This window comes from Neofelis nebulosa, chromosome 6, assembly GCF_028018385.1.
Source record: "Neofelis nebulosa isolate mNeoNeb1 chromosome 6, mNeoNeb1.pri, whole genome shotgun sequence".
Lineage (NCBI taxonomy): Eukaryota > Metazoa > Chordata > Mammalia > Carnivora > Felidae > Neofelis > Neofelis nebulosa.
In genome coordinates, this window is record NC_080787.1 from 155387915 (window position 1) to 155410523 (window position 22609).

At 59.7% G+C, this 22609-nt stretch overlaps 1 protein-coding gene across 1 annotated transcript; it reads right to left on the minus strand.

Moving 5' to 3' along the window:
• Positions 1–17573: 17573 nt before the first annotated feature.
• Positions 17574–21886, minus strand: LOC131515492 (uncharacterized). Its single transcript, XM_058736178.1, has 3 exons — positions 20895–21886; positions 17848–18038; positions 17574–17614 (listed from the first exon to the last, which is right to left on the minus strand). Exons 1-3 carry the CDS (start codon positions 21599–21601, stop codon positions 17574–17576), a joined length of 939 nt encoding a protein of 312 aa, XP_058592161.1. The 5' UTR covers positions 21602–21886.
• Positions 21887–22609: the final 723 nt, after the last annotated feature.

The window sequence follows — 22609 nt, forward strand, 5'->3', positions numbered from 1 at the left end:
CTCCCTGGGTGCCTTGTGGCCTCCTTCCCTGGGTCCCTCGTGGCCTCCTTCCCTGGGTGCCTCGTGGCCTCCCTCCCTGGTTGCCTCATGGCCTCCCTCCCTGGGTCCCCCGTGGCCTCCCTCCCTGGGTCCCTCGTGGCTTCCCTCCCTGGGTCCCTGGTGGCCTCCTTCCCTGGGTCCCTCATGGCCTCCCTCCCTGGGTGCCTCATGGCCTCCCTCCCTGGGTCTCTCGTGGCCTCCCTCCCTGGGTCCCCTGCAGCCTCCTTCCCTGGGTCCCTCGTGGCCCCCCTCCCTGGGTCCCTCGTGGCCTCCTTCCCTGGGTCCCTCATGGCCTCCCTCCCTGGGTGCCTCATGGCCTCCCTCCCTGGTTCTCTCGTGGCCCCCCTCCCTGGGTCCCTCGTGGCCTCCCTCCCTGGGTCCCCCGTGGCCTCCTTCCCTGGGTGCCTCGTGGCCTCCCTCCCTGGGTCCCTCGTGGCCTCCCTCCCTGGGTCCCTCATAGCCTCCCTCCCTGCGTCCCCTGTGGCCTCCTTCCCTGGTTGCCTCGTGGCCTCCCTCCCTGGTTCCCTCGTGGCCTCCCTCCCTGGGTCCCTCTGGCCTCCCTCCCTGGGTCCCTCATGGTCTCCCTCCCTGGGTCCCTCATGGCCTGAGTCCCTCGTGGCCTCCTTCCTCGGTGGCCAGGGGTCTCAGCCTGCACCCCAACTTGGCTCTGGCCTGGTGAGCTCTCTGCGTGCGAGTGCATGGGATCCTCTCCCTACGCCATCAGAACGTGGGACAGCCACGGATGGAAATGCTGTGGACATCCAGGCGGTAACTGTCAGGCTTTGCCGAACCACAGCCTCTGTCACGGGCACCGGGGGCTGCGGTGCAGCCTGGGGACACGGCCACGGCCAGTGCACAGACGGGATCTGCCCCCGCAGAGCTCCGCGTGGGGGGCCCACTTGGCTGTGCGCTCCGGGCCGGCCCCACGGAGGAAGCAAACCACTTTGCGCCGCTGGCTTCGCTGGCAGGGACGTCCCCCGGCAACGATGGGCCAGCTGTGAGGCAGAGCTTCCGGGTGTGTCCTGTCTGCCTCTTGTTCTGCAGGTTCTCCTTCGGGGCCCTTCGTCCCTGTGTCGTCCCGACCGCCACGCTGCTGGTGAGAGGGGACACGAGCCGAAGGGCGGGCTGCGGGCCTCCAATGGCCATGTCTGCAGTGGGGGCGGGGGGGCGGGCGGAGCCGTCGGGGCCGAGCAGTGGCCGTCGGGGCCCAATGGCTGGGGATACACGACTGTTTTCCGTCCAACTAAACGCTGCTCAAGGGCAGGGAGAGACATCGTTTCAGACAAACGGAGACAACGAGGCTGGATTTCGAGAGACGAGTCTGAACCTGGCCGGACTACACGTGTGTGGCCCGTCTGAACAAGCCGTGTGGGAGGTCTGCAGGCACCGAGGCAAGCCGGTCAGAAGCACCTGCCGACGGGCCACGGAGCGCCTCGTTCCAGCCTTTCGTGTGGCACCTCGTGGTCACCCTGGTGCCCTCGCTCGGTGTCGCTATTCCCCTCGGCTCGGCGGCGGGGGGGGGGGGGGTGCGTTCTGGCCAGGTGGACCCCGAAGGTCTGAAGATGCCCCCTCTGAAGGTGTCGAGGAGGCTGGTGGACTCTGCGGGCCCGGTGGGAAGGGAAATTGCCAGCGTCCCTCCGACAAAGGCAGTGTCCTCAGAAAAGCAAACACGTTCCCAGGCAGCGCTCGCGAGGAGGGCTCCGTCAGGCTGCCGAGTCACGCGTGTGTGGGTTGAGATGCCCGAGTGTGGCTTCGAACCGGCGCCACGGAGCCCGACGCAGGGCAGGTGCGTGGCCCTCGCTTCACCGATAATACCCGGAGGCCACGTGCCAGCCACCGGACCCCTCTGCGGTCGTTTCCACGTGGTCGCCGGTGTTCCTCTCCTCAGCATCGGGCACCAAACGCACGGGAGCCTGGTGGCCACGCCGGCGTGTGTGCTCGTCCCCTCTGAGACCTGGTGCCGTGAGCTCTGGGTCCTTGTCGGCCCTCCGTCCCTGAGGTGCAGACCCGACTCTTCCAAAACGAAGTTGCTGCTCCCTGGACGTCGCCTGCCCCTGCCACGGCGTGCACCCTCGGCCCCGTCAGGGCTCCGGCACGTGGAGCGCGCCACCCCGGGGGCCTTGCTCTGGGCGTGAACAGGCACCTTGCGTGCGGCTCGCCCATCCGGTGCTCCCGCTGCTCCGAGCGGGTCCACGGGAAGGACGGAGGGGAGCCTCCGGCTGCTTTTGAACCCCAGCCGGAGCCACCGGCTCGGGACCGGGCCTTTCTTTGGAAGCCGATTTTGGTTCATTGAAAGGGGGCGGCAGGGGGTGGGCTTGCCCCCAGAGCCAGCAGCCTGCTTTGCTGGCACTTCTGGAAGGAGCCCCTCCCGGGCAGGCGTCTGTCCACTCGCCTGGCCCCGCGGTCCTGGAGCTCGGTCGGCGGCGTGGCCGGACACGCGGGGTGCCGCTTGGGGGCCAGCTCGGCATTCCCCGGTGGATCAGAAAATCTCTTTTCTCATATTGGGAAAGCTTCGCCTCACTCTCACGTTTCTCTTTTAGCAGATGAGGCGGCACCTCGCAAGGGAAGGACGTTCATGTGACTCCTTCTGCACACGGCGCCCGAGGGCTGTGCTTGTTTACATGCTTGTCGCTGTGCATTGAAATTCCACTCAGTGATGTTCCTGCCCTCTTTCCTCTGTTTCTCTTACACACACACACACACACACACACACGGCCATGGCTACTTCACTCAGGGCTGCTTGGTCTGTGGACGGTGAGTGCCCCGTGTGGGGACGGTGCGCGCGGCGTTGCAGATACCTTCCCAAGTGGCTTAAAGTGGCTTGGAACAATTTGAGGCAATGAGGAAACCGAGGCACAGAGAGGCCAAGTCCCTCCCAGGCCTGCGTGGTTGTGAGCCTGCCACGTGTGAGCCCTGTCTCCCACCGCGTGCAAATCCCTCTGCCTCACCCCACGCGTTTCTCCTTTCCTCCTCGGTGCCCTCACCCCCTGCCCCCTCCTCACCCATGTTCTCCCCACACTTGGAAATGGGTTGTTTCACAGGTGCAGGGCTTCCTGATAGTATTAGAAGCCTGTCATCCAATTTGCTAGCTCTGCTCCTAAACCATTCGAGAAGATAACACAGATTTACTCTTCTGGTAGGATCCGAGCTGGTTGGGGGTCAGAGAGCAACTTTTGAGACGGTCTTGCCTTTTCGAGCTTGGGAAACAGACGACGAAAGGTAGTGTGTTAACCAAATCCTGCAGAGCCACGCCGAGCCCAGAACAGGACAACGTACTGGGATGAGACGGACGAAGCGCCGGGGCTGTTGTCTGCTGGTCACCAGGGAGCACGCGCAGGAGAGTGTGCAGAATCTTGCTGTTTCATACGTTGTATGGAGCACCTTGGAACGGATGGGCTGCGTGCAGCGGTGAGAGACCGCTGTGCTCACGGCGGGCAGGACCGAGGAGGAGACACTCCGTTCTGGTCTAGAGCCGAGCCGTGGGGTTCAGGAAGTACTTCCCGTGAAGGGAGGTGGGGATCCTGCCCAGCTGTGGCCGGTCCCCCTGCAGGGGACCCCCGAGGTCCTGCATTTGGTAACTTGTCTGTTTCTCCTTTTTCCTCAGAGAACAAGAGAGAGACAACAAGACCATGAAACCGTTCAGATGATGACGTTCACCAAGAGTTGGCATCACTGGCCGGAGAAGGTCTCAGGAACCCACCTGCCCTCCGAGGCCACTGTCCCCCCTACCACCCCAGCCACTCCGTGAGAGGCCCCGAGCGGCCCCGCAATCCTGCCCCCGACGTGATTCCTAACCAGGCATCTTATTTCCCGGTAGCTGGCAGGAAAAGCCGGCTGACCCTCTCCGCTCCCCCTTTAGTGACTGTGCCGCTGCCGCCGCATCCGAGCTGGGCTCGCGACATCTCCTGTCCACTTCCGCGTCGCCAGTGGAGGTCCGCCAGGCAGAAATGGGCAACGATACTACCTTTCTGCAAACTTCCCACATGGTCCCGGCGATCCGCGGCGTCCCGGGAGAGGACCTGCCGGAGGCCGCAGCGGGGCCTCCACTTTGGACACCGTCTCCTTCCCTGTGTGTCACGTTTCCCGCAAGCACGCGCTAGCGAACGCGTGAAGGAGGGATCCTGTACAGAGCGAGGACCCAAGGTGGAGAAACAGCTTCCCGAAGATGCGTGTTGTGCTGAGTTCCGACGCGAGACCCTCGGCCCACCGGCATCCTGGCCGCTTTCTGTTCTAGAAAAGTCCATGACTGTGAGTTGGCTCAGGTAAGAATTTGGCATCCTCTGGATTATTGGGACATAAAGATGAGGAAGCCCGGAGGACTGACGTTAGGACTGGTCGCTCTGTAGACAGAACTCACTCTTCACAGCGGCAGCTCAGGGTTCTCAGGGGGCCTGAGGACTGGACGCTTTGTCACCGGCCTCTTCCCACACGTCAGCGCTTCCCCTCCCTCCAAGGTTTGATGTTTCCAAGGTGCCAGCCGGACCTTATACATTCCTCCAGTTGGCCAACCGCAGGGGCAGCAGGCAGCAACCCAACACACAACAACACACCGCACCTTACCACACCTCACCGCATCTCATACAACATGCTCCACTCCACCTCACCGCAGCTCAACACGACACCTCACAACACCACACAGCGCCTCACCACGCCTCACACGTCTCGCCACACCGCACAGCACCTCAACACACAGTACCTCACCACACCTCACACAACACGCTCCGCTTCACACCTCAACACGACACCTCACAACACCACACAGCGCCTCACCACGCAACACCTTACCACACCTCACCACGCCTCAACACACACACCTTACGGCATCTCACGGCATTTCACCACACCTCACCATACATCACTACGCCTCACCACACAACACCTCACCACATAGCACCTCACCCACCTCACCACACCTCACGCAACATACTCCACCACATCTCAACACCACACCTCACAACACCATGCAACATCTTACCACACCTCACAATACCACAGCTCAACACACAACATCCGACCACACCTCAAACAACATAGTGTACCTCACCACACCTTACCGCATGACACCTCACAACACCACCCACCTCACCACACCTCACCGCACCTCAAACAATTTACTACGCTTCACCACATCTCGACACACAATACCGCACAACACCTCACCACGCATCACCACGTAATACCTCACCACACCTAAAACAACAGACTGCACTTCACCACACCTCAACACAACCCCTCACCACACAACACCTCACCACACGTCACCACACAACGCCTTATTACCACGCGGTGCCTCACCACACGACACATCACCGTACAGCATCTTACCACATCTCAAGACACGATACCTCGCCCACCTCACCACAGCCCAGCACCCAACAGCACACAACACCTCAGAACACATGACCTTACAACACCTCACTGCACGACACCTCACCAAACCTCAAACAACACACCGCACCTCACAACACACCACATACCACACTACATCTCGCGGCGCATCGTGCCACACCTGTAAGATGACGCCATACGAGACCTCGCTACACTCACAACGGCACGGCACAGCACGCTGCACAGCACGTCAGCCCCCGCCCCGTACCTCTCCCGACCCCAGCCCAGCGGTGCCCCGCCTGAGTGTACAAGCTGGGACCACCGGGGTTCCCCCGGAGGAGTGATGGCAGCCTGCCCAGCTGGAGGAAGAAACAAATGTTTGTTTGGACAATTTGCATCCGCTCCTTCATTCTCCTTCTTCAAACCGGATAGAAGAGAACTCTGTATAATATACACAGAAACTCCTGTTACTGGTGAGATCTTAAATATTTATACCGCGTACAAACAATGCCAAGGAATTCCCTCCACGCCATATATTGACTCGATAAACATGGGGCCATTAGGTAGCGTTTGTCTTATTTATACGTGACAAGTTATTGATTACAGTGGAGTGAAATCTGAAGGCCGAGATCGCAAGATCAAGATTTTTATATACAACATGCAGTTGGGTTTGGCGACCACGATAAGCTGGGAGGTTGACGTGCCGCACTGCTAATCTCCGAGGCCACAGATGTGCAGACCCGGGGAGCCTGGGCCTCCTTGTGTGGCTGGAGGTGGAACAGCCCAGCCTCGCTCGTGTGGGGGCGGGGGGAGCATCCTGTTCCGCTAACACGGCGGCGGGACCCACCCCCAGCACCCGGGACGCCCGGGGTCCTGAAGCACCTCCCGCGTGTCCCCCGTCGGTGACTTTCTGGATTCGTCACAGAAAGGCGAATCGGGCGGGATGGTTCTTACCCCTCTTTCCTGCTCCGCACCCCGCCCCGGCCAGCTCTGGGCCCTCAGCGCCATTTCCCTTCCGAATGCTGCTATCGTTGAGAATAATAGGAAAGCAAACACAGCGTGGCTTTTTTCCACAAAAGAGTGTAGACATTTCAGAAGAACATGTTTCATTTTATTATTATTTATCTCTGGGAATAAAGAATACCTCCAATAAGCCAAGAGAAAACACAAAGACCAAATTCCCTCCCACTCTCTAGTCCAGCCTCTAAAACGGTCTTCCTCAGGCCTCCTCCAGCTTCTTAGATTCTGGGTGACCGAGTTTTCAGGCTGTTTGGGTTCAGTTTCCAAGGAAGGTCAGACAGAGCCCTTGTACAGTAGGTTCTGGAGAAACGTGAACCGACGGGGGTAAAACGTCTCAGTGAACAGCAGAGGGGCAGGAGGGAATCAGCACACGTGGACACAGGAGCCCGGTCAGAACCGTCGGCGACAGCCGGCCCCTCTCTGACCTTGCTCACTGAACACGCCGACTTTGACATTCCAGCTGGGACAGAAGTGTGTGCGGGGGACATCGTTCATGACCGCACCTCTGCATCCTCGGTGCCCTTCGGTCCCGTCCGGCGGGGTTTGGTGAGGCCCAAAGGGTGAGGGGCTGGCCCACGCCTCGCCGGCCACCATCTGACCCGCACGCTCTGCCGCTGGCCCACGCCTCCCTGGCCACCCTGTGCGCGTGTCTCCCAGCTCCACGCCGAGCGTGGCCTTAAACGGTCTGTGAGGCATCATTTCCACCTGGGAAACTGGGCACTGGTCTGAATCAGGGCCCCGTCTTCTTTCCAGACAGCAGACTGTGAACATTTACTAGCTCGTCACTGCATCTGACCGTCTATCTTCCCAACCATGGAGCCACTTTCTCCGCCAACCCTCCATTTAATCCAGCCCTGACGGTGAGATGGAGCCACTCGAAAATGATCAGGAGAGGCGGGGAATTAGGCCGAGCAAGAACCGACTGACGGGGACGCGGGCAGAGGGCTCCGAGAGCAGAATCTGACTGGATTTTGGTGACTTTTCCTTCTCCATTTATTCACAGCCGTCTCATCCACACCTAGGTCTTTTTCTGTGACTTTTCCCTGCACTCTTTTCAAAGCACTCGGCTTAGATTTTGTGGACACGATGACTGTATCTTCATGCTCGGATTGGATCGGGATGAGGCTCACCTAATTAAATCATGCAGTTAACACTAGTGAGTCTGACGAACAAGTGTCTGTGCTCTCGTGTGCGCAGAGCTGGGCCAGTGGGGGCAGAGCGCGTGTCCCCTCAGGAGCGGAAGGCCTGCCGGACTCCGGGACACGGGCGAGAAAGCCTCTGTTGCGTTCAGTGACTGCCACCTGCCTCCAGGCTCTCCGCCGCCTCCCTGGGGTCTCTTGGAACCTTTTCTTAGGTTGGGGAGAACCCCACTCCCCTGAGCCTCAGCCTACCAAGCCTCACGCTTTTCTCCAAAGCTCGCAGGTTGACGGGAGGGAGGTGTGTGAGTGTGAGGCCGAGGCCGCAGCCCCGGAGCGGCCGAGAGCGCCTGCCCGCACGCCCCAATTTCAGAAAGAGTTTCCGCTGACTGAGGAGCCCCGTTTGCCCCTTGGGAAGGGACGAGGGACCCGCGTTAGGCCGGTTGGAAAGGCTCTTGTGGCCTTGGACTCTAAAGCTGAATGATACCAGGAAAGAAGAATAAAGTCTCGAGTGGATTTATTCTAATGTCAAGGCCCCCTCAGTGTGGGCTCAGAGCAAGTACAGGGGGGGCCCGGGCCACAATGCTGAAATCCTGGAAACTTATAAACTGAGTTAGCAAGCTGGTAAATAAAATATTTCTGTCTTTCTACATTGAAAACTAGAGATTTGCAAGGAAAATTAAAAAAATGTATAAAATTATGTTTATTTGATAAAAATTGTAAAAATAACAGAGACAGCTTAATTCAATTATTATTGTGCCCGTTTGGGTATCCTCTTGGTGGGCTGTTAACGTTTACATTATATGAAACTAGAGGTGTACAGAATTCGTAAAGTTTTACACAGTCTGCAAAAGCTATGTTGTTAAAAAATCACGATTTCCGGGCGCCTGGGTGGCGCAGTCGGTTAAGCGTCCGACTTCAGCCAGGTCACGATCTCGCGGTCCGTGAGTTTGAGCCCCGCGTCAGGCTCTGGGCTGATGGCTCGGAGCCTGGAGCCTGTTTCCGATTCTGTGTCTCCCTCTCTCTGCACCTCCCCTGTTCATGCTCTGTCTCTCTCTGTCCCAAAAATAAATAATAAAAAAACGTTGAAAAAAAAAAAAAAAATCACGATTTCCCTGTTAGTTACGTTCTATTGCCCTTAAAGGTCTAATTTACATCACAAAATAAATTAAATATAAAGAAACAATAAATTAAAAAAAGTGTCATAAAATATGTATTTCTTTTAAATGTTCAGGATTCTATTGTAAGAATAGAAAAATGCAAATTAATCATATTCAATATCAAAATTTTGATTCAAATTTAACTAAAGCCAAATCTAAATTTAATTTTTAAAAATTTCAATTAGATCTTACCAAACATTTTGTAAAATCAAACTTCATACTTAGCCACCTAGAACTGTCCATCTAGTGGCCAAAGAGTTGGTATCACGCTTCAGCCGTGTGTTGACCGAGAACTTCCAATTTACCGAATTGTTTATACTGTATCCCGTTCCTTGCTGCCCGGGCCATTGTAGCCAACATTGAACCAACTCCCGAGTTCCAGGTGCAGAATCCAAAAGAACGAGGAGCTGGATTCTTGGTGCTGTAGACAAATAACACTGTGCCCTGCGAGGCTCTCCTGTATTTGGGAGACGGAGAATACAGACCTAACATGTTAATTTTTCTTTTCTCTTACCCGAGTTTTTCTGCTGCTTCAATTATTACTTCCCCAACTACCTGCGATGAAAACCAGAGTTTTCAAAATTTTATTTTCTATTTGTTATCCCCTTTTGAAAAGTGCAATAAAAATGAGTTCCTCCAAAAATGAAATGAAAAAAGACAGAAAACACAAGCTCCTGTCTTTTGTCGGCTTCGACAGACATGAAATTGCCTTTTCAAACGTCCTTAGCTATTCCCAAGGGCCTGCCCTCAGTTTCTCTGCTTCTCTGTCATGGTCCAGTGGGCAGTGTCCACCCTGTGGCAGGACACAGCTGCCTTCGTGCTGGCCGTGGGGCCTCAAGCTTGTTTGTGAGGGGAGCAGGTATCTAGGGCTTAGGTTGGGCGGGACTTGACCCTCGGTGGCACAGGTGGCCACGTTTATTCCACACAGGTACGCGTCATCCTGGGTTCCTGACATGCCGGCACCCCGGATATCTGTGGGGTCTCCCTTCCCCTTTCTAGTCCTTGGCCACCGGCTTTCCTGTGTTCTCAGAAGCTCACTTTCTGTTGAAGAGCTCTGCTCTGGCACACGGAATCACACCCAAAATGGGCCCAATACTGGGTGTGGGGGGACATACTGCTTGTTCTCGGTGGGGCAGCCCTGTGCGAGGCTGGCCTCATGGAGAGATCCCCGTGGTCTTTCTGTGCTGCCTGTTGGTGCTTTTCAAGGCAGGAGGGATGTCCTCTCTGAGCTGACTTCTCTGGTTGTCTGTCCCCTTCCTGGGAAGTGAGGCCTGTGTCTTTTCCCAGGGCAGGTCATTCCAAGCTGATGGTTTCATGTCATTTCCATTGACGAATCTCCTTGAGAAAGGCGGCTTGTTGCCTGCACAATAGTTCAAAGTGAAAAAGCCAATATTTGCAGTTACTTTTTGTAAAACACTTTTTTCATGTAAAAGAGTGGGGGCGCCTGGGTGGCTCAGCTGGTTAAGCGTCCGACTTCAGCTCGGTCACGATCTCGAGGTTTGTGGGTTTGAGCCCCGCATCGGGCTGTGTGCTGACAGCTCGGACAGAGCCTGGAGCTGCTTCGGATTCTGTGCCTGCCTCTCTCTCTGCCCCTTCCCCGCTCGTGCTCTCTCTGTCACTCTCAGAAAGAAATAAACATTAAAAAAAAAAAAAAAAGAGTGTATACAAATTTACCTGTGCCTTTTGGGGAGTGGGCACTCTTGTTTTCAGGACATGGGCTGCGCAGGCTGCGTTTGCACGAAAATATCGGGAGTGGCCGGTGCCGTTGATGGGTTTGGAGAGTAGGACGTCCACGGCCCTGCATGGAAAACGCAGGCTTCCTCTTTGCTTGGCGTGGTGTCTGGAGTCCCACTTGCTTAACTCCCAGCGGAGGTGACGGTTTCCACGTGGTGTGGAACTGAAGACGGCGTGCTGTGCACTCAGCAGCTGGCTGGGGCCGTGGGAACCCCGGCGGCAGGGTGCCGGCCGGGAAGGGTTTCTGCACGTGCATTCGTCTCCTCTGGCTGGGCAGCAGGGGCAGAGGCGGTGAGGAGGGGACCTACGATTCCAGCACGCGGTCCCTCCATCTCTGAGTACGAGGCCCCCTGAGCACCAGCCACGGGCTTCCTTCTGCACATGGTGCTCCAGTCCCCGCTCGGGCCCTCGCGGCAGCCAGCCAGGGCGTGACGGGGCGTTCCTGCCCCTCAGCCCTACAAGAGGTGGCCGTAAAGAACAGAGAGGTGGTGTCTCTGCTTCTTCCTCTTTTCGTATTTACTAGTAGAAAAATGGAGATTTACGTAAAATAAAAGAAGCATTTCTTCTCGGAACTGGGAAAAAAAAATCCCCAAATGACATTGCCCAGACGCGCAAGCACCCATCACATGCTTTAAGCCTGCTACCTGGTATATTTCCTGGAAATAAAGCTTGAGATTTGGTGCCAGGCAGACCTGGCTGGAACCCTGCAGCTTTTCAGAGCCGGTGCCGTGTTCTTAGGGGACCGCTCGTCTCGAGTCCTTGGCCCAGGCCGCCGCGCAGCGGTTGGGGCGGTGGGTCTCGGCCCCGCGGGTGAGCTAAGTGACCGTAGGCGGGCCACTTCCTGCGGGTTTGCCTCTGCGGCGTGGGGTGGTCCTACCACAGAGTCTTTGGGAGGGCTCTATACAGAGACGTGTGTGGAATGTGATCCCAACCCATCATCAGGGGCCATTAGTCCCTTTGTGGTGATGGGGAAGCAACAAGCACACAGCATTCACTCAATAAATTCTTTTCCTTTCTCTCCAACTTGGTTAAACACCTGGTTTACAGGCCCTGATGCTCTCAAAAGTGACCTCTGATATTTATAACTTACAGATACCTCTTGGTTTTCCCGCATTCAAGTTTATGTGGAAAGTCATTTTTTTTTAATGTTTATTTATTTTTGAGACAGAGAGAGACAGAGCGTGAGCATGGGAGGGGCAGAGAGATGGGGAGACACAGAATCCGAAGCAGCCTCCAGGCTCCGAGAGGTCAGCACAGAACCCGACACAGGGCTCGAGCTCACAGACCAGGAGATCATGACCTGAGCCGAAGTCGGACGCTCAACCGACTGAGCCACTCGGGCGCCCCAGAAAGTCATTCTTAAATTATTTTAGTAAACGATTATCGCACGCCAGGTCACTCCGCCCCTGTCGTCTCTCCTGCGGGACCTGTCCTCTCTCAGGGACCTGCCGAGTGGCTGTGCTGCCAGGAGCATGGGAACCGTGAGCGGTGAGATCAGGGGTAACAGCCAAGGGGTGAGGCCAGAAGCTGCCTCCTTACGGGAGCTCTAGCGGCTGAAACATGAACGGTTCTGGAAGCTTTATGCTCCCTGATGTTTTTATGGGTTAATAAAGTAAATATCTCCTTTCAAAAAAGGATGTGTTTAGGAAGCTAAACTGTTCTCTTTTTTGAAATGAGTGATCTATTTTACAGAGCTTAAAAGTATGTCCAGCCCGCCTGCCGTAAATCCTTCCCTGGCTGTAATGGATAATGTAAGCAACGTGGCCGCCGGTTAAACAGTTCCCGGGGTGGCAGAGCCTGGCTGTTTGAAACGTCTCTGCATTCTAAACAGAAACAGATGTGTGAGCCCCAGAGCTGCGCAGAAGTCATTCTTCAAACAGTAGATTAAAACATCTGTCAGGGGAGCCTGGAGGGGCCCGTGGCAGCCGCTGCAGCTGGACCTGCCAATCACTGGCTTCCAGGGGGCGGTGGGAGCACAGAGGAGGCCAGGTGGGAGCACAGGGGAGCTGGGAGGGAGCAGAGAGGGGGCCAGGTGGGAACACAGAGGGGCTGGTAGGGAACAGAGAGGGGCCAGGAGAGAGCAGAGAGGGGGCCGGGAGGGAGCAGAGAAGGGGCCAGGTGGGAGCTCAGAGGAGCTGGGAGGGAGCACAGAGGGGGCCAGGTGGGAGCACAGGGGAGCTGGGAGGGAGCACAGAGGGGGCCAGGTGGGAACACAGAGGGGCCGGTAGGGAACAGAGAGGGGCCAGGAGGGAGCAGAGAGGGGGCCAGGAGGGAGCATAGAGGAGCTGGGAGGGAGCACAGAGGGGGCCAGGTGGGAGCACAGGGGAGCTGGGAGGGAGCATAGAGGGGGCCAGGTGGGAGCACAGGGGAGCTGGGAGGGAGCACAGAGGGGGCCAGGTGGGAACACAGAGGGGCCGGTAGGGAGCAGAGAGGGGCCAGGAGGGAGCAGAGAGGGGCCTGGAGGGAGCAGAGAGGGGTCGGGAGGGAACACAGAGGGGGTCAGGAGGGAGAACAGAGGGGGCCAGGTGGGAGCACAAAGGGGCCGGGAGGGACCACAGAGGGGGCCAAGTGGAGCACAGAGGGGGCCAGGTGGGAGCACAGAGGAGCTGGGAGGGAGCAGAGAGGGGTCGGGAGGGAACACAGAGGGGGTCAGGAGGGAGCACAGAGGGGGCCGGGAGGGAGCAGAGAGGGGGCCAGGTGGAGCACAGAGGGGGCCAGGTGGGAGCACAGAGGAGCTGGGAGGGAGCACAGAGGGGTTGGGAGAGAGCAGAGGAGCTGGGAGGGAGCAGAGAGGGGGCCAGGTGGGAGCACAGAGGGGCCGGTAGGGAGCAGAGAGGGGCCGGGAGGGAACACAGAGGGGGTCAGGAGGGAGAACAGAGGGGGCCAGGTGGGAGCACAAAGGGGCCGGAAGGGAGCACAGAGGGGGCCAGGTGGGAGCAGAGAGGGGGCCAGGTGGGAGCACAGAGGGGCCGGTAGGGAGCAGAGAGGGGTCGGGAGGGAACACAGAGGGGGTCAGGAGGGAGAACAGAGGGGGCCAGGTGGGAGCACAAAGGGGCCGGAAGGGAGCACAGAGGGGGCCAGGTGGGAGCAGAGAGGGGCCGGTAGGAAGCAGAGGGGCTGGGAGGGAGCACAGAGGGGGCCGGGAGGGAGCAGAGAGGGGGCCAGGTGGGAGCACAGAGGAGCTGGGAGGGAGCAGAGAGGGGTCGGGAGGGAACACAGAGGGGGTCAGGAGGGAGAACAGAGGGGCCGGAAGGGAGCACAGAGGGGGCCAGGTGGGAGCAGAGAGGGGCCGGTAGGAAGCAGAGGGGCTGGGAGGGAGCACAGAGGGGGCCGGGAGGGAGCAGAGAGGGGGCCAGGTGGGAGCACAGAGGAGCTGGGAGGGAGCAGAGAGGGGTTGGGAGGGAACACAGAGGGGGTCAGGAGGGAGAACAGAGGGGGCCAGGTGGGAGCATAAGGGAGCTGGGAGGGAGCAGAGAGGGGGCCAGGTGGAGCACAGAGGGGGCCAGGTGGGAGCAGAGAGGGGGCCAGGTGGGAGCACAGAGGGGCTGGGAGGGAGCACAGAGGCAGCCAGGTGGAGCACAGAGGGGGCCAGGTAGGAGCAGAGAGAGGCCGGTAGGGAGCAGAGAGGGCCCCGGAGGGAGCACAGAGGGGGCAGGGAGGGAGCAGAGAGGGGGTCAGGTGGGAGCACAGAGGAGCTGGGAGGGAGCACAGAGGGGTTGGGAGAGAGCAGAGGAGCTGGGAGGGAGCAGAGAGGGGGCCAGGTGGGAGCACAGAGGGGCCAGTAGGGAGCAGAGAGGGGCCGGGAGGGAGCACAGAGGGGGCCGGGAGGGAGCAGAGAGGGGGTCAGGTGGGAGCACAGAGGGGGCCGGGAGGGAGCACAGAGGGGGCCAGGTGGAGCACAGAGGGGGCCAGGTAGGAGCAGAGAGAGGCCGGTAGGGAGCAGAGAGGGCCCAGGAGGGAGCACAGAGGGGGCCAGGAGGGAGCAGAGAGGGGGTCAGGTGGGAGCACAGAGGAGCTGGGAGGGAGCAGAGAGGGGCCGGGAGGGAGCACAGAGGGGGCCGGGAGGGAGCAGAGTGGGGGTCAGGTGGGAGCACAGAGGAGCTGGGAGGGAGCACAAAGGGGTCGGGAGAGAGCAGAGGAGCTGGGGGGGAGCACAGGGGCCTCACACAGGGGAACTGGCTTCATCACATAAGGTGCTAATGTCTTAGAACCAAAGGAAAAGAGGGCAGGTCCCTGCCTGTGGCCCAGCACCAAGGCCAAGATTGAGGGGGTCGGGGCAGGGGTCAGAACAGAAGAGTGTGGGGGATGCTTGGAGCTGGAGAGTCCCTCCTTTCCTTGTCTCCTGCCCCTCCTCGAACACGGCCCTGTGCTGGCCAGCGTGTCCTTGTGCTGTGGCAGGAGCTGGGCGCGGAGGGGCCCTCTGGCCTGACATGGACCCTCCAGTCGCCCTGCGGGAGGGTGTGGGCGGGAGGGATGCCCCTTGGCGGGTGGCCTCCTGCTCGCCGTGGGTCGCCTCCGGCAGCCTGAGCCGGCGCTGCCCTTGTGGGTTTGTGGGAAGTGGTTTCATGATGTCTCACGGCAACAGAAGCTTCTGGTTCTACTTTTTTGTCATATCATGAAATTATATTTGGGTAGAAAAAGATACAGGGTTTCTTTTCAGTGTATGATTTCTTGTTATTTAAATGATCAGCTGCTGAGACACCTTCATGCTGCCGTACTTTGAAGTCACACGCGTATGGACGGGAGAACACGCTGCCTAGAATACGTGAGGCGCTGCGTTCAGGGACGAGCCATCGAGTGGTGAGTGGCCCTGCAGGGGCTGGCCGTCTCTTCCCCAACGCAGTCCCCGGTGCCCCGGCTGTGGCTGTTTTATCCTCTGGTCTCGGAGTCCGCGCTCCCCTGGCCCCTTCCCGCGTGCCACAGGATTAACTTGACTCTGATTTACGCGGACTTGTTGGGCCAGCTCTCCTCAGAAAACCCCACGGTCCCCCTCCTGCTGGGTCTCCCCAGGCTTCTAGCACTATCTTCAGAAGGAGCAGCGCAGTCACTCCAGACGGTCGCTTCCCTCCAGACCCTCACGGGGTGAAAATTGTGCCGTGATGGATGAAGAGGCCAAAATGCTTGCCAGACAGAGAATCAGATACATAGTGCTGTGGGGAGAACGTGGTCAGGGACTTAAGAGGCCTGCTCAGCCCTGCCATCGTTCCCTCCCCATGTCCTTCCCCAGTGCACCCTGCTCCCTCTACCACTCCCTTCCCTGGGTGCGGCTGGAAATGAAACCTAGAGGAGCAGTAGGTTCAGTCTACAACAGCTTCTAACCCTGGGGAATATTTAGGCCATATTAACAAATGCATAGGGTCCTGAAGAAAGGAGGTGATAGACCCATTTTACTCTGCACTCAGGCAACTGCTAGAGCATTGTGCTCAGCTGTGGTCCACACATAAGGAGGCACTGTCAGTTTCCTGGAGACCGTACTATGTTGTTCGTGTGCATCAAAGTGTCTTGCATACCCAGTGTAGAGTTGGCAAAGAGGTACTCATTAACTCACTGTTCTCTATTCTTCTATCCAAAATATTCATCTATTGATGAAAATATGTTTTTGATCACTGGCTATGTGTGGGGCAATGTCATAGGTCCTGAGATGCAATCGTAGATAAAAGATTTACAATGATTTGCTGAATGAACATTAATTGCATGTTCAGAAAGACACAGAGAGAGAAGGACATCTATTTTAAGGGATTGGCTCATAAAATTGTGGATTCTGGCAAGTCTGAGATTTACAGGGTGGGCCAGGAAGAGTACGGCCTTCTGGAGGGGGTTCCTCCTTTCTCCACAGACCTCAGTTTCTCCCAGTGTCCCGGTGTCTCCCCCTGCTTGGATGTGGCCCCGCTGTGGGGATCATCCGCTTTACTCAAAGTTGGCTGACTTAAGTGTTGATCTCACCTGAAAATATGCTCACAGTGACATCTGGACGGGTATTTGGCCAAATGCTGGTGCTGTGGCCCAGCCAGGCGGACACGTGAGCTAACCATCCAGGGGTGTGATGGCTGTTGGTGAGTTTACAATAGTCAGCTTACATGGGAAGAGAATGGGGCATCCCACGCAATCCCAGGGGGAACCAGGGGTGTCCCACAGCCTCCCATGGGATCCCAGGGGTGAGGGAACCGGGGCACCCCACTGGATCCCAGAAGTTAAACTGGGACCAGGAGTGGAAACCGTGTGGGTTCACTGAGAGCAGCTGAGGCAGGACCTGCAGGGTCTGGGGTCTTTTCGTATCATTTGTGAAAAGCTCCAACGGCTTTCAGGCAAGGGCCGCACGGGCACACGGTCACCTCCAGAGGCCTCTCGGTGGGTGAGAACCAAGGTGGACGGAACTTGGCACGGCCCAGGCCCAGAGGAAGAAGAGGGAGGGATGGGCCGTGGGTGCCCTCCTCTGCGGTAGGGGTGGGGGCCCCTACTACTTTCCCTCCCAAATACCCTGTCTCACGTGATGACCCTGCAGGTCCAGACACACGCCCCCGAGACGCCTCGATTTCCTGCGGAACTCTCCGGCCTTATCTTCTGCAGGTGACTCAGCAGGAAAGGCCCCCAGGGAAACGTGGGGCGGCATCAGCCACAGGGCCGCGGGCCCCACCTCCACCTTCTCCCGCCTGTCTGCCCTCTCCCTGCGCGGCACGTCCAGATGTCGCCGTGGGCCGCGGACCACCACTTTCAACACCGCTCAGCAGGCTGTGCTGACGCAGGGCTGCGCTGATCCTGCGGTCCTTCACTCCAAGGTGGGGGCAGCGTTCCCCGAGCAGGGGTCTGGACCCGTCAGAGGCTCTCAGCCTACCTGTTGGAAACCTCCTCTCCGAGGAGCCCGTGGAGGGAAGGGAGCCTGCGGTGGGTGGGCCCTCCAAGAGCAGGGCCGTTTAGCCTGAACATCCGCCGCGGCCCCCCAGGCTGTGGGGCCCTGACTGGGCAGGCCGGGCTCTGGGAGCCTCCCGGCGTGAGCTGGAGCTTGGGGGCCCGTGAAGCAACTTCACCCTGAGCATCAGGGCTCTGGGGCCACAGCTCCTCCAGCAGGGCCCGGGGTGTGGCCACGCCTCCTATGCTGGGCCACCCAAGCCCAGATGCCCGTCCAGCTCTGAACTCCGCTCCTGCCTGGAGCCTGGGGTCACTCTGTCACCCGCAGGGGCACCGGGGTCACTCGGTCACCTGCAGGGGCGCCACGTGGACGAGAAGGGAGGGATGAAACACCCCACAGCCGGCCAGCGGCGCCCCCTGCCAGCAATGTGTGTGGTGCCCGGAGTAGTCAGCGCGGTGACCTCAACCCCAGGCCCCTTGCCGCGGCCCCACTCCGTCCTGTGACCCCCACACCCGTGTTGCTGGGCACCTGCCCGGCCCCTTCCTCCTGTGCACACCCAGCCACCCCCGCCCCCCGCCCCCGCCCCCAGCGGACCCTCCCCCAGCGGTCCCACCTCTGCCCACCCCTGTGCCCCGCCTGCTACCTGTGCCCAGGGCCAGACGGAGGTGTCCCACCTCTTTCTTCTCCACAGAAAACACAATAGTATGTCCGAGCAGCGGCCTCTGCTTCCCGGGCCTCTTCTCCACGCCAGTCTGCGGTGTGCTCCTGTGCCGGCTGCCAAAACCGCCCTGGTTATACCACCCACAGCCTCTGGTTGCCACCCTCCTGGCCCCTTTCTCACCGCCCCCCCCCCCCCATTAATGCTGTTCTCACACAGTTCTCTGGGTGGCCCTCAGGACAGCAGAAGCCACATTGGATATTTGGAGATTCCTTCTGTAGGGAATTACTTAGAGAATCTTAGTAGAGCTGGGAGCCAGTGCAGAAGGCACTAGGCCCAGGGACCGGACACACTGGGGAACGCTGTTGTCCTTGGTGGGTCTCCCGGGGCCAGGTACCCACCCCTGGGGCCCATCCTTGGGAGCCCGCCCCCCCGGGAACCCACTCCCAGGGACCCGTCTTTGGGGACCCACCCCCTGGGGCCCATCCTTGGGAGCCCACCTTCCCAGGAACCCACTCTTAGGGACCCGTCTTTGGGGACACAGCCCCCGGGAACCCACTCCCAAGGACCCGTCTTTGGGGACTCACCCCCTGGGGCCCATCCTCGGGGGCCTACCCCCCAGGAACCCACTCCCCGGGACCCATCTTTGGGGACCCACCCCCCAGGAACCCACTCCCAGGGACCCATCTTTGGGACCCACCCCCCGGGAACCCACTCCCAGGGACCCATCTTTGGGGACCCACCCCCTGGGGCCCATCCTTGGGAGCCCACCTTCCCAGGAACCCACTCTTAGGGACCCGTCTTTGGGGACACAGCCCCCGGGAACCCACTCCCAAGGACCCGTCTTTGGTGACTCACCCCCTGGGGCCCATCCTCGGGGGCCTACCCCCCAGGAACCCACTCCCCGGGACCCATCTTTGGGGACCCACCCCCCAGGAACCCACTCCCCGGGACCCATCTTTGGGGACCCACCCCCCAGGAACCCACTCCCAGGGACCCATCTTTGGGGACCCACCCCCTGGGGACCATCCTCGGGGGCCTACCCCTCGGGAACCCACTCCCAGGGACCCATCTTTGGGGACCCACCCCCCGGGAACCCACTCCCAAGGACCCATCTTTGGGGACCCACCCCCTGGGGCCCATCCTTGGGAGCCCACCACCCTAGGAACCCACTCTTAGGGACCCATCTTTGGGGACCCACCCCCCAGGAACCCACTCCCAGGGACCCATCTTTGGGGACCCACCCCCTGGGGACCATCCTTGGGGGCCTACCCCTCGGGAACCCACTCCCAGGGACCCATCTTTGGGGACCCACCCCCCCGGGAACCCACTCCCAGGGACCCATCTTTGGGGACTCACCCCCTGGGGCCCATCCTCAGGGGCCTACCCCCTGGGAACCCACTCCCCGGGACCCATCTTTGGGGACCCACCCCCCGGGAACCCACTCCCAAGGACCCATCTTTGGGGACCCACCCCCTGGGGCCCATCCTTGGGAGCCCATCCTCCCAGGAACCCACTCCCAGGGACCCACCCTCATTGATGCCACCGAAATGGGTTTGCATGCTGTCCACTTTCTGACCTTGTGTGGTGTCTACACTGGCAGAGTTGCCCTGGCATGCTGCCTGGAGGGGGCCTAAGGAAAGTCACTTTCAGGTTGGCAACCCTGTGATCTGCTCCTGGAGCAGAGGGTGTGTGAACGTGGCAACAACAGACAAGGCCCGACACTGAGGTTTGGGTGGCCTCTTTCCTCCACTCTCCCCTTCCCCTGCGCAGTCCATCCCACGCGAGCAAACCTGCCGACAGGGGTCCTGCGGTCCTAGAGCCCCTTCCGTGACAGGCACATGTTTACAGCTTTGCGTCCGATTCCCCGGCCAGGTCCCCACAGCTGTCAGGTCGATGGAGTCCAAGGATCATCACATGCGATGTGTCGGGAACAGACCTGTCCTCCAGGAATGTGCCTTCTCTGAGCGTCCTGGGCCCTGCTGCCTGTCGGAACTGGGGCCCCGCCCCTGCGTCTTGCTTCCCGGCTCGCCTCCCTACCTGCACCCCCACCTGGCCAGGCCTCTCTCCCCACCTGGGTTACTTTGGGGGCTGGCTCCCACCCTCCTGGCCATGCCCCCAATGCCATCGTGTCACTCCTCCGCTCGGAAGGCCTCCTTGGGTCACATCATAGTCCTCAGGGTAAATACGGTGGTCCTGCTGCCTCTGCAATGTCCCCATGCCTGAGGGCCCCCTACACCTACGCTCCAGCCATACCCGGGGTCCCTGGTCCTGCTAACTAATCCTCGTCATCTGTCCATGCCCAGAAAGCACTTCCTGCAAGAACCTTCTCGGCCCCCAGCTCTGGGCGCACCCTCCGTGAATGCACAGCCCTGAGCGACCCTCATCACTGAGCTGCTGTGCCCCGTGTACCCCGCCAGGCCCACGGCACCGCGGGCGGCCTCTGGGCGTCTCTCAGGCCCTGCACCTGCGCCCAGCGCTTGCGTATGGCAGATGAAGCCGATAGATGAATGTGAAAAGGAAAAAGACCAGGACCTCGAGGAGGATTTAATCCACGTTACTCGGAGGAATAAAAGCGTTTTGCCTTGTGAGAGCATATGCTAAGGCGCCCGCCGCAGGCTCTGCCTCCTCATCGGGTTTTCTTGAACTCCTGGACCGAGCTCCCCCCTCAGGTTTCATAGAGCACTTTGCTCAAGCCCACCGTGATGTGTCCCAAGTCGTCTCGAAAACAAGTGTGTCATCTATCCATGTCTGTCTGTCTATCTGTCTACCATTTACTTGTCTATCATCTCTCACTTATCTGCATCTACCTATCCATCTCTGTCCATCTGTCCATCATCATTATTCTTGTTACCGCTGTTACAATCCATCATCTGTTTAAAGCCTGTGTTCTTCTCTGAGAGTCCTAGCAAAAAAGCGATGGTGCTTTGCTCATCCTGGACCCACAGTGTCTCACAAAAGCAGATAATCACTGTTTGTTCGCCGGGTGCCGCTCGACAAACACACTCCTGCTCCTCACATCGTTTAGGGGCTGCCGTGGCAGAGAGGACTTGTATGTGACGTGCATCCTCTGAAGGGGTGTGGCCAAGACCTGCAGGTGAAATCCAGGAACTGTGTGGCTGTCAGCGGTCTCCAGAACCGGAACGTTCCTCAGGGAGAGCGTCCCACCAGGACCATGGGGCCTGCTGGAAACAGCCCAGAATATGATGGAAGGATGACCCAGGTGACCTTGAAAATGTCCTCCAAAACTGAGGAGGAGCCCCTCGCTGGCGGGAGAAGGGGTGTCTCCTGCCACGCCGGGGCTGGCCACGGCCACGTCCGCTCCTGCCAGTCCTCCTGGCCTCGCACCCCTAGGCCTGCCGGGGGAGCCGCTCTCAGGACACCGCCCTGCCGGGGGCGGAGCGCGGGGCCAGAGGAGCGCCCACTGACACCGCGGTAGCTGACACAGCACTTTACAGTTTGTCTGGCCCTCTCTGTTGGCCTGTGAGGGAGGGCACACGGGACACTTGGCTGGATTTCCCGCTGAGGCAACAAGCTCAGGAAGGCGTGAGTCGCCGGTGGGGCCCCGGCCTCGGGGGGCCCCCGGACGGCTCTCCGGCAGCACTTGGGGCAGCACCTGTGCCCTCCTCCCCAGCCTCGCACCCGGGCCTGACCTTTCCGGAACGGGAGGATCCGACATCCGTCGGGTCAGGTGTTCACAGGTTCTGGCCGTGTTCAGTGCCCTCGCCGAGAGGCCGGCTTCTGGGAGCCCGGGCTTCCTGTGTTCAGACCGCCGGGCTTGGCCCTGGGGGGCAGCTGTGGTTGTTCAGCCGGCGATAAAAAGGGGAAACAATGGGGGGAAGTGCCCAGTGACCTGCTTTCTTTCTTAGTTATCACTGAGAAAATACTCTCCGACACCGCGGGGAATGCCCGGGGAGGCCGCCACAGGGAGGCGGGCCGGGGACGCCCGCTCCGCCCCGGGCCAGGTCACGCACCGAGCCTGCTCTGCGCTGGGAGCCGTCCAGACGGGCCTGGACGGGAGGCGGTTGTGCGGGAGAGTTGGGCTCGAAGTCACTGGAGCACACGGGTTTCATCTCCGGGACCATGCAAACGCTTTGCTCATCTCCCGGAAGGCCACGTTTCTGTTCTCCCATCCAGACAGTTTCCTAGAGCCCCACTTAATGTGCCCACAGACCCTGGGGACTTGGTGGCCCTGCCCTTTCTCAGGCACCTGATGGACACCCGGCCCCCCTCCCTCCGGCCACCGCGTGTTGTCCCACGAGGCTCCGCAGGTGCAGCACTCCCTGGGCCCCGGGCAGTTCACGTGGCACAGCCAGAGCCTGGCCTCCAGCTCCGGGCCGACCAGCCGGTCGCTCTCCCTGGTGCTGCCTGGGCGCTGGCATGCCACCCAACCTGGGGCCCGGGTCTGCCTGGCGCCGGGCTTCCAGGGGCTCTGCGCTCACCGTGTGCCAACGTGGACGCGCAGGGAGGGCCTGGAGGGTCCTCCAGTGTGTGTGCAGGTGACGGTGATGAGGCGAGGGGGCCGGAGGGGCCGTGCCAGCCGCTTGCCTCACTGGCCCGGCTCAGGGGTTTCTCCGTCTCCCGGGCAACATGGGCGGCTTGGTTTCACCGTGTTTAGGGTAAAATCGGGCTCCTCCCAGGCCCGCAAAGTCCCAAGGGCAGCCCCTTTCCCTTCCAGCTGAGGCGA

Coding starts and splice junctions, on each gene's coding strand:
- LOC131515492 (XM_058736178.1), bottom strand. CDS start 21,601: ATGTCGGATCCTCCCGTTCCGGAAAGGTCAGGCCCGGGTGCGAGGCTG. Junction 18,039..20,894: donor CGGCACCCGGCGAACAAACA/GTGATTATCTGC, acceptor CGGTTTTGGCAG/CCGGCACAGGAGCACACCGC. Junction 17,615..17,847: donor TGGGGGAGGGTCCGCTGGGG/GCGGGGGCGGGG, acceptor GCGCCCCTGCAG/GTGACCGAGTGACCCCGGTG.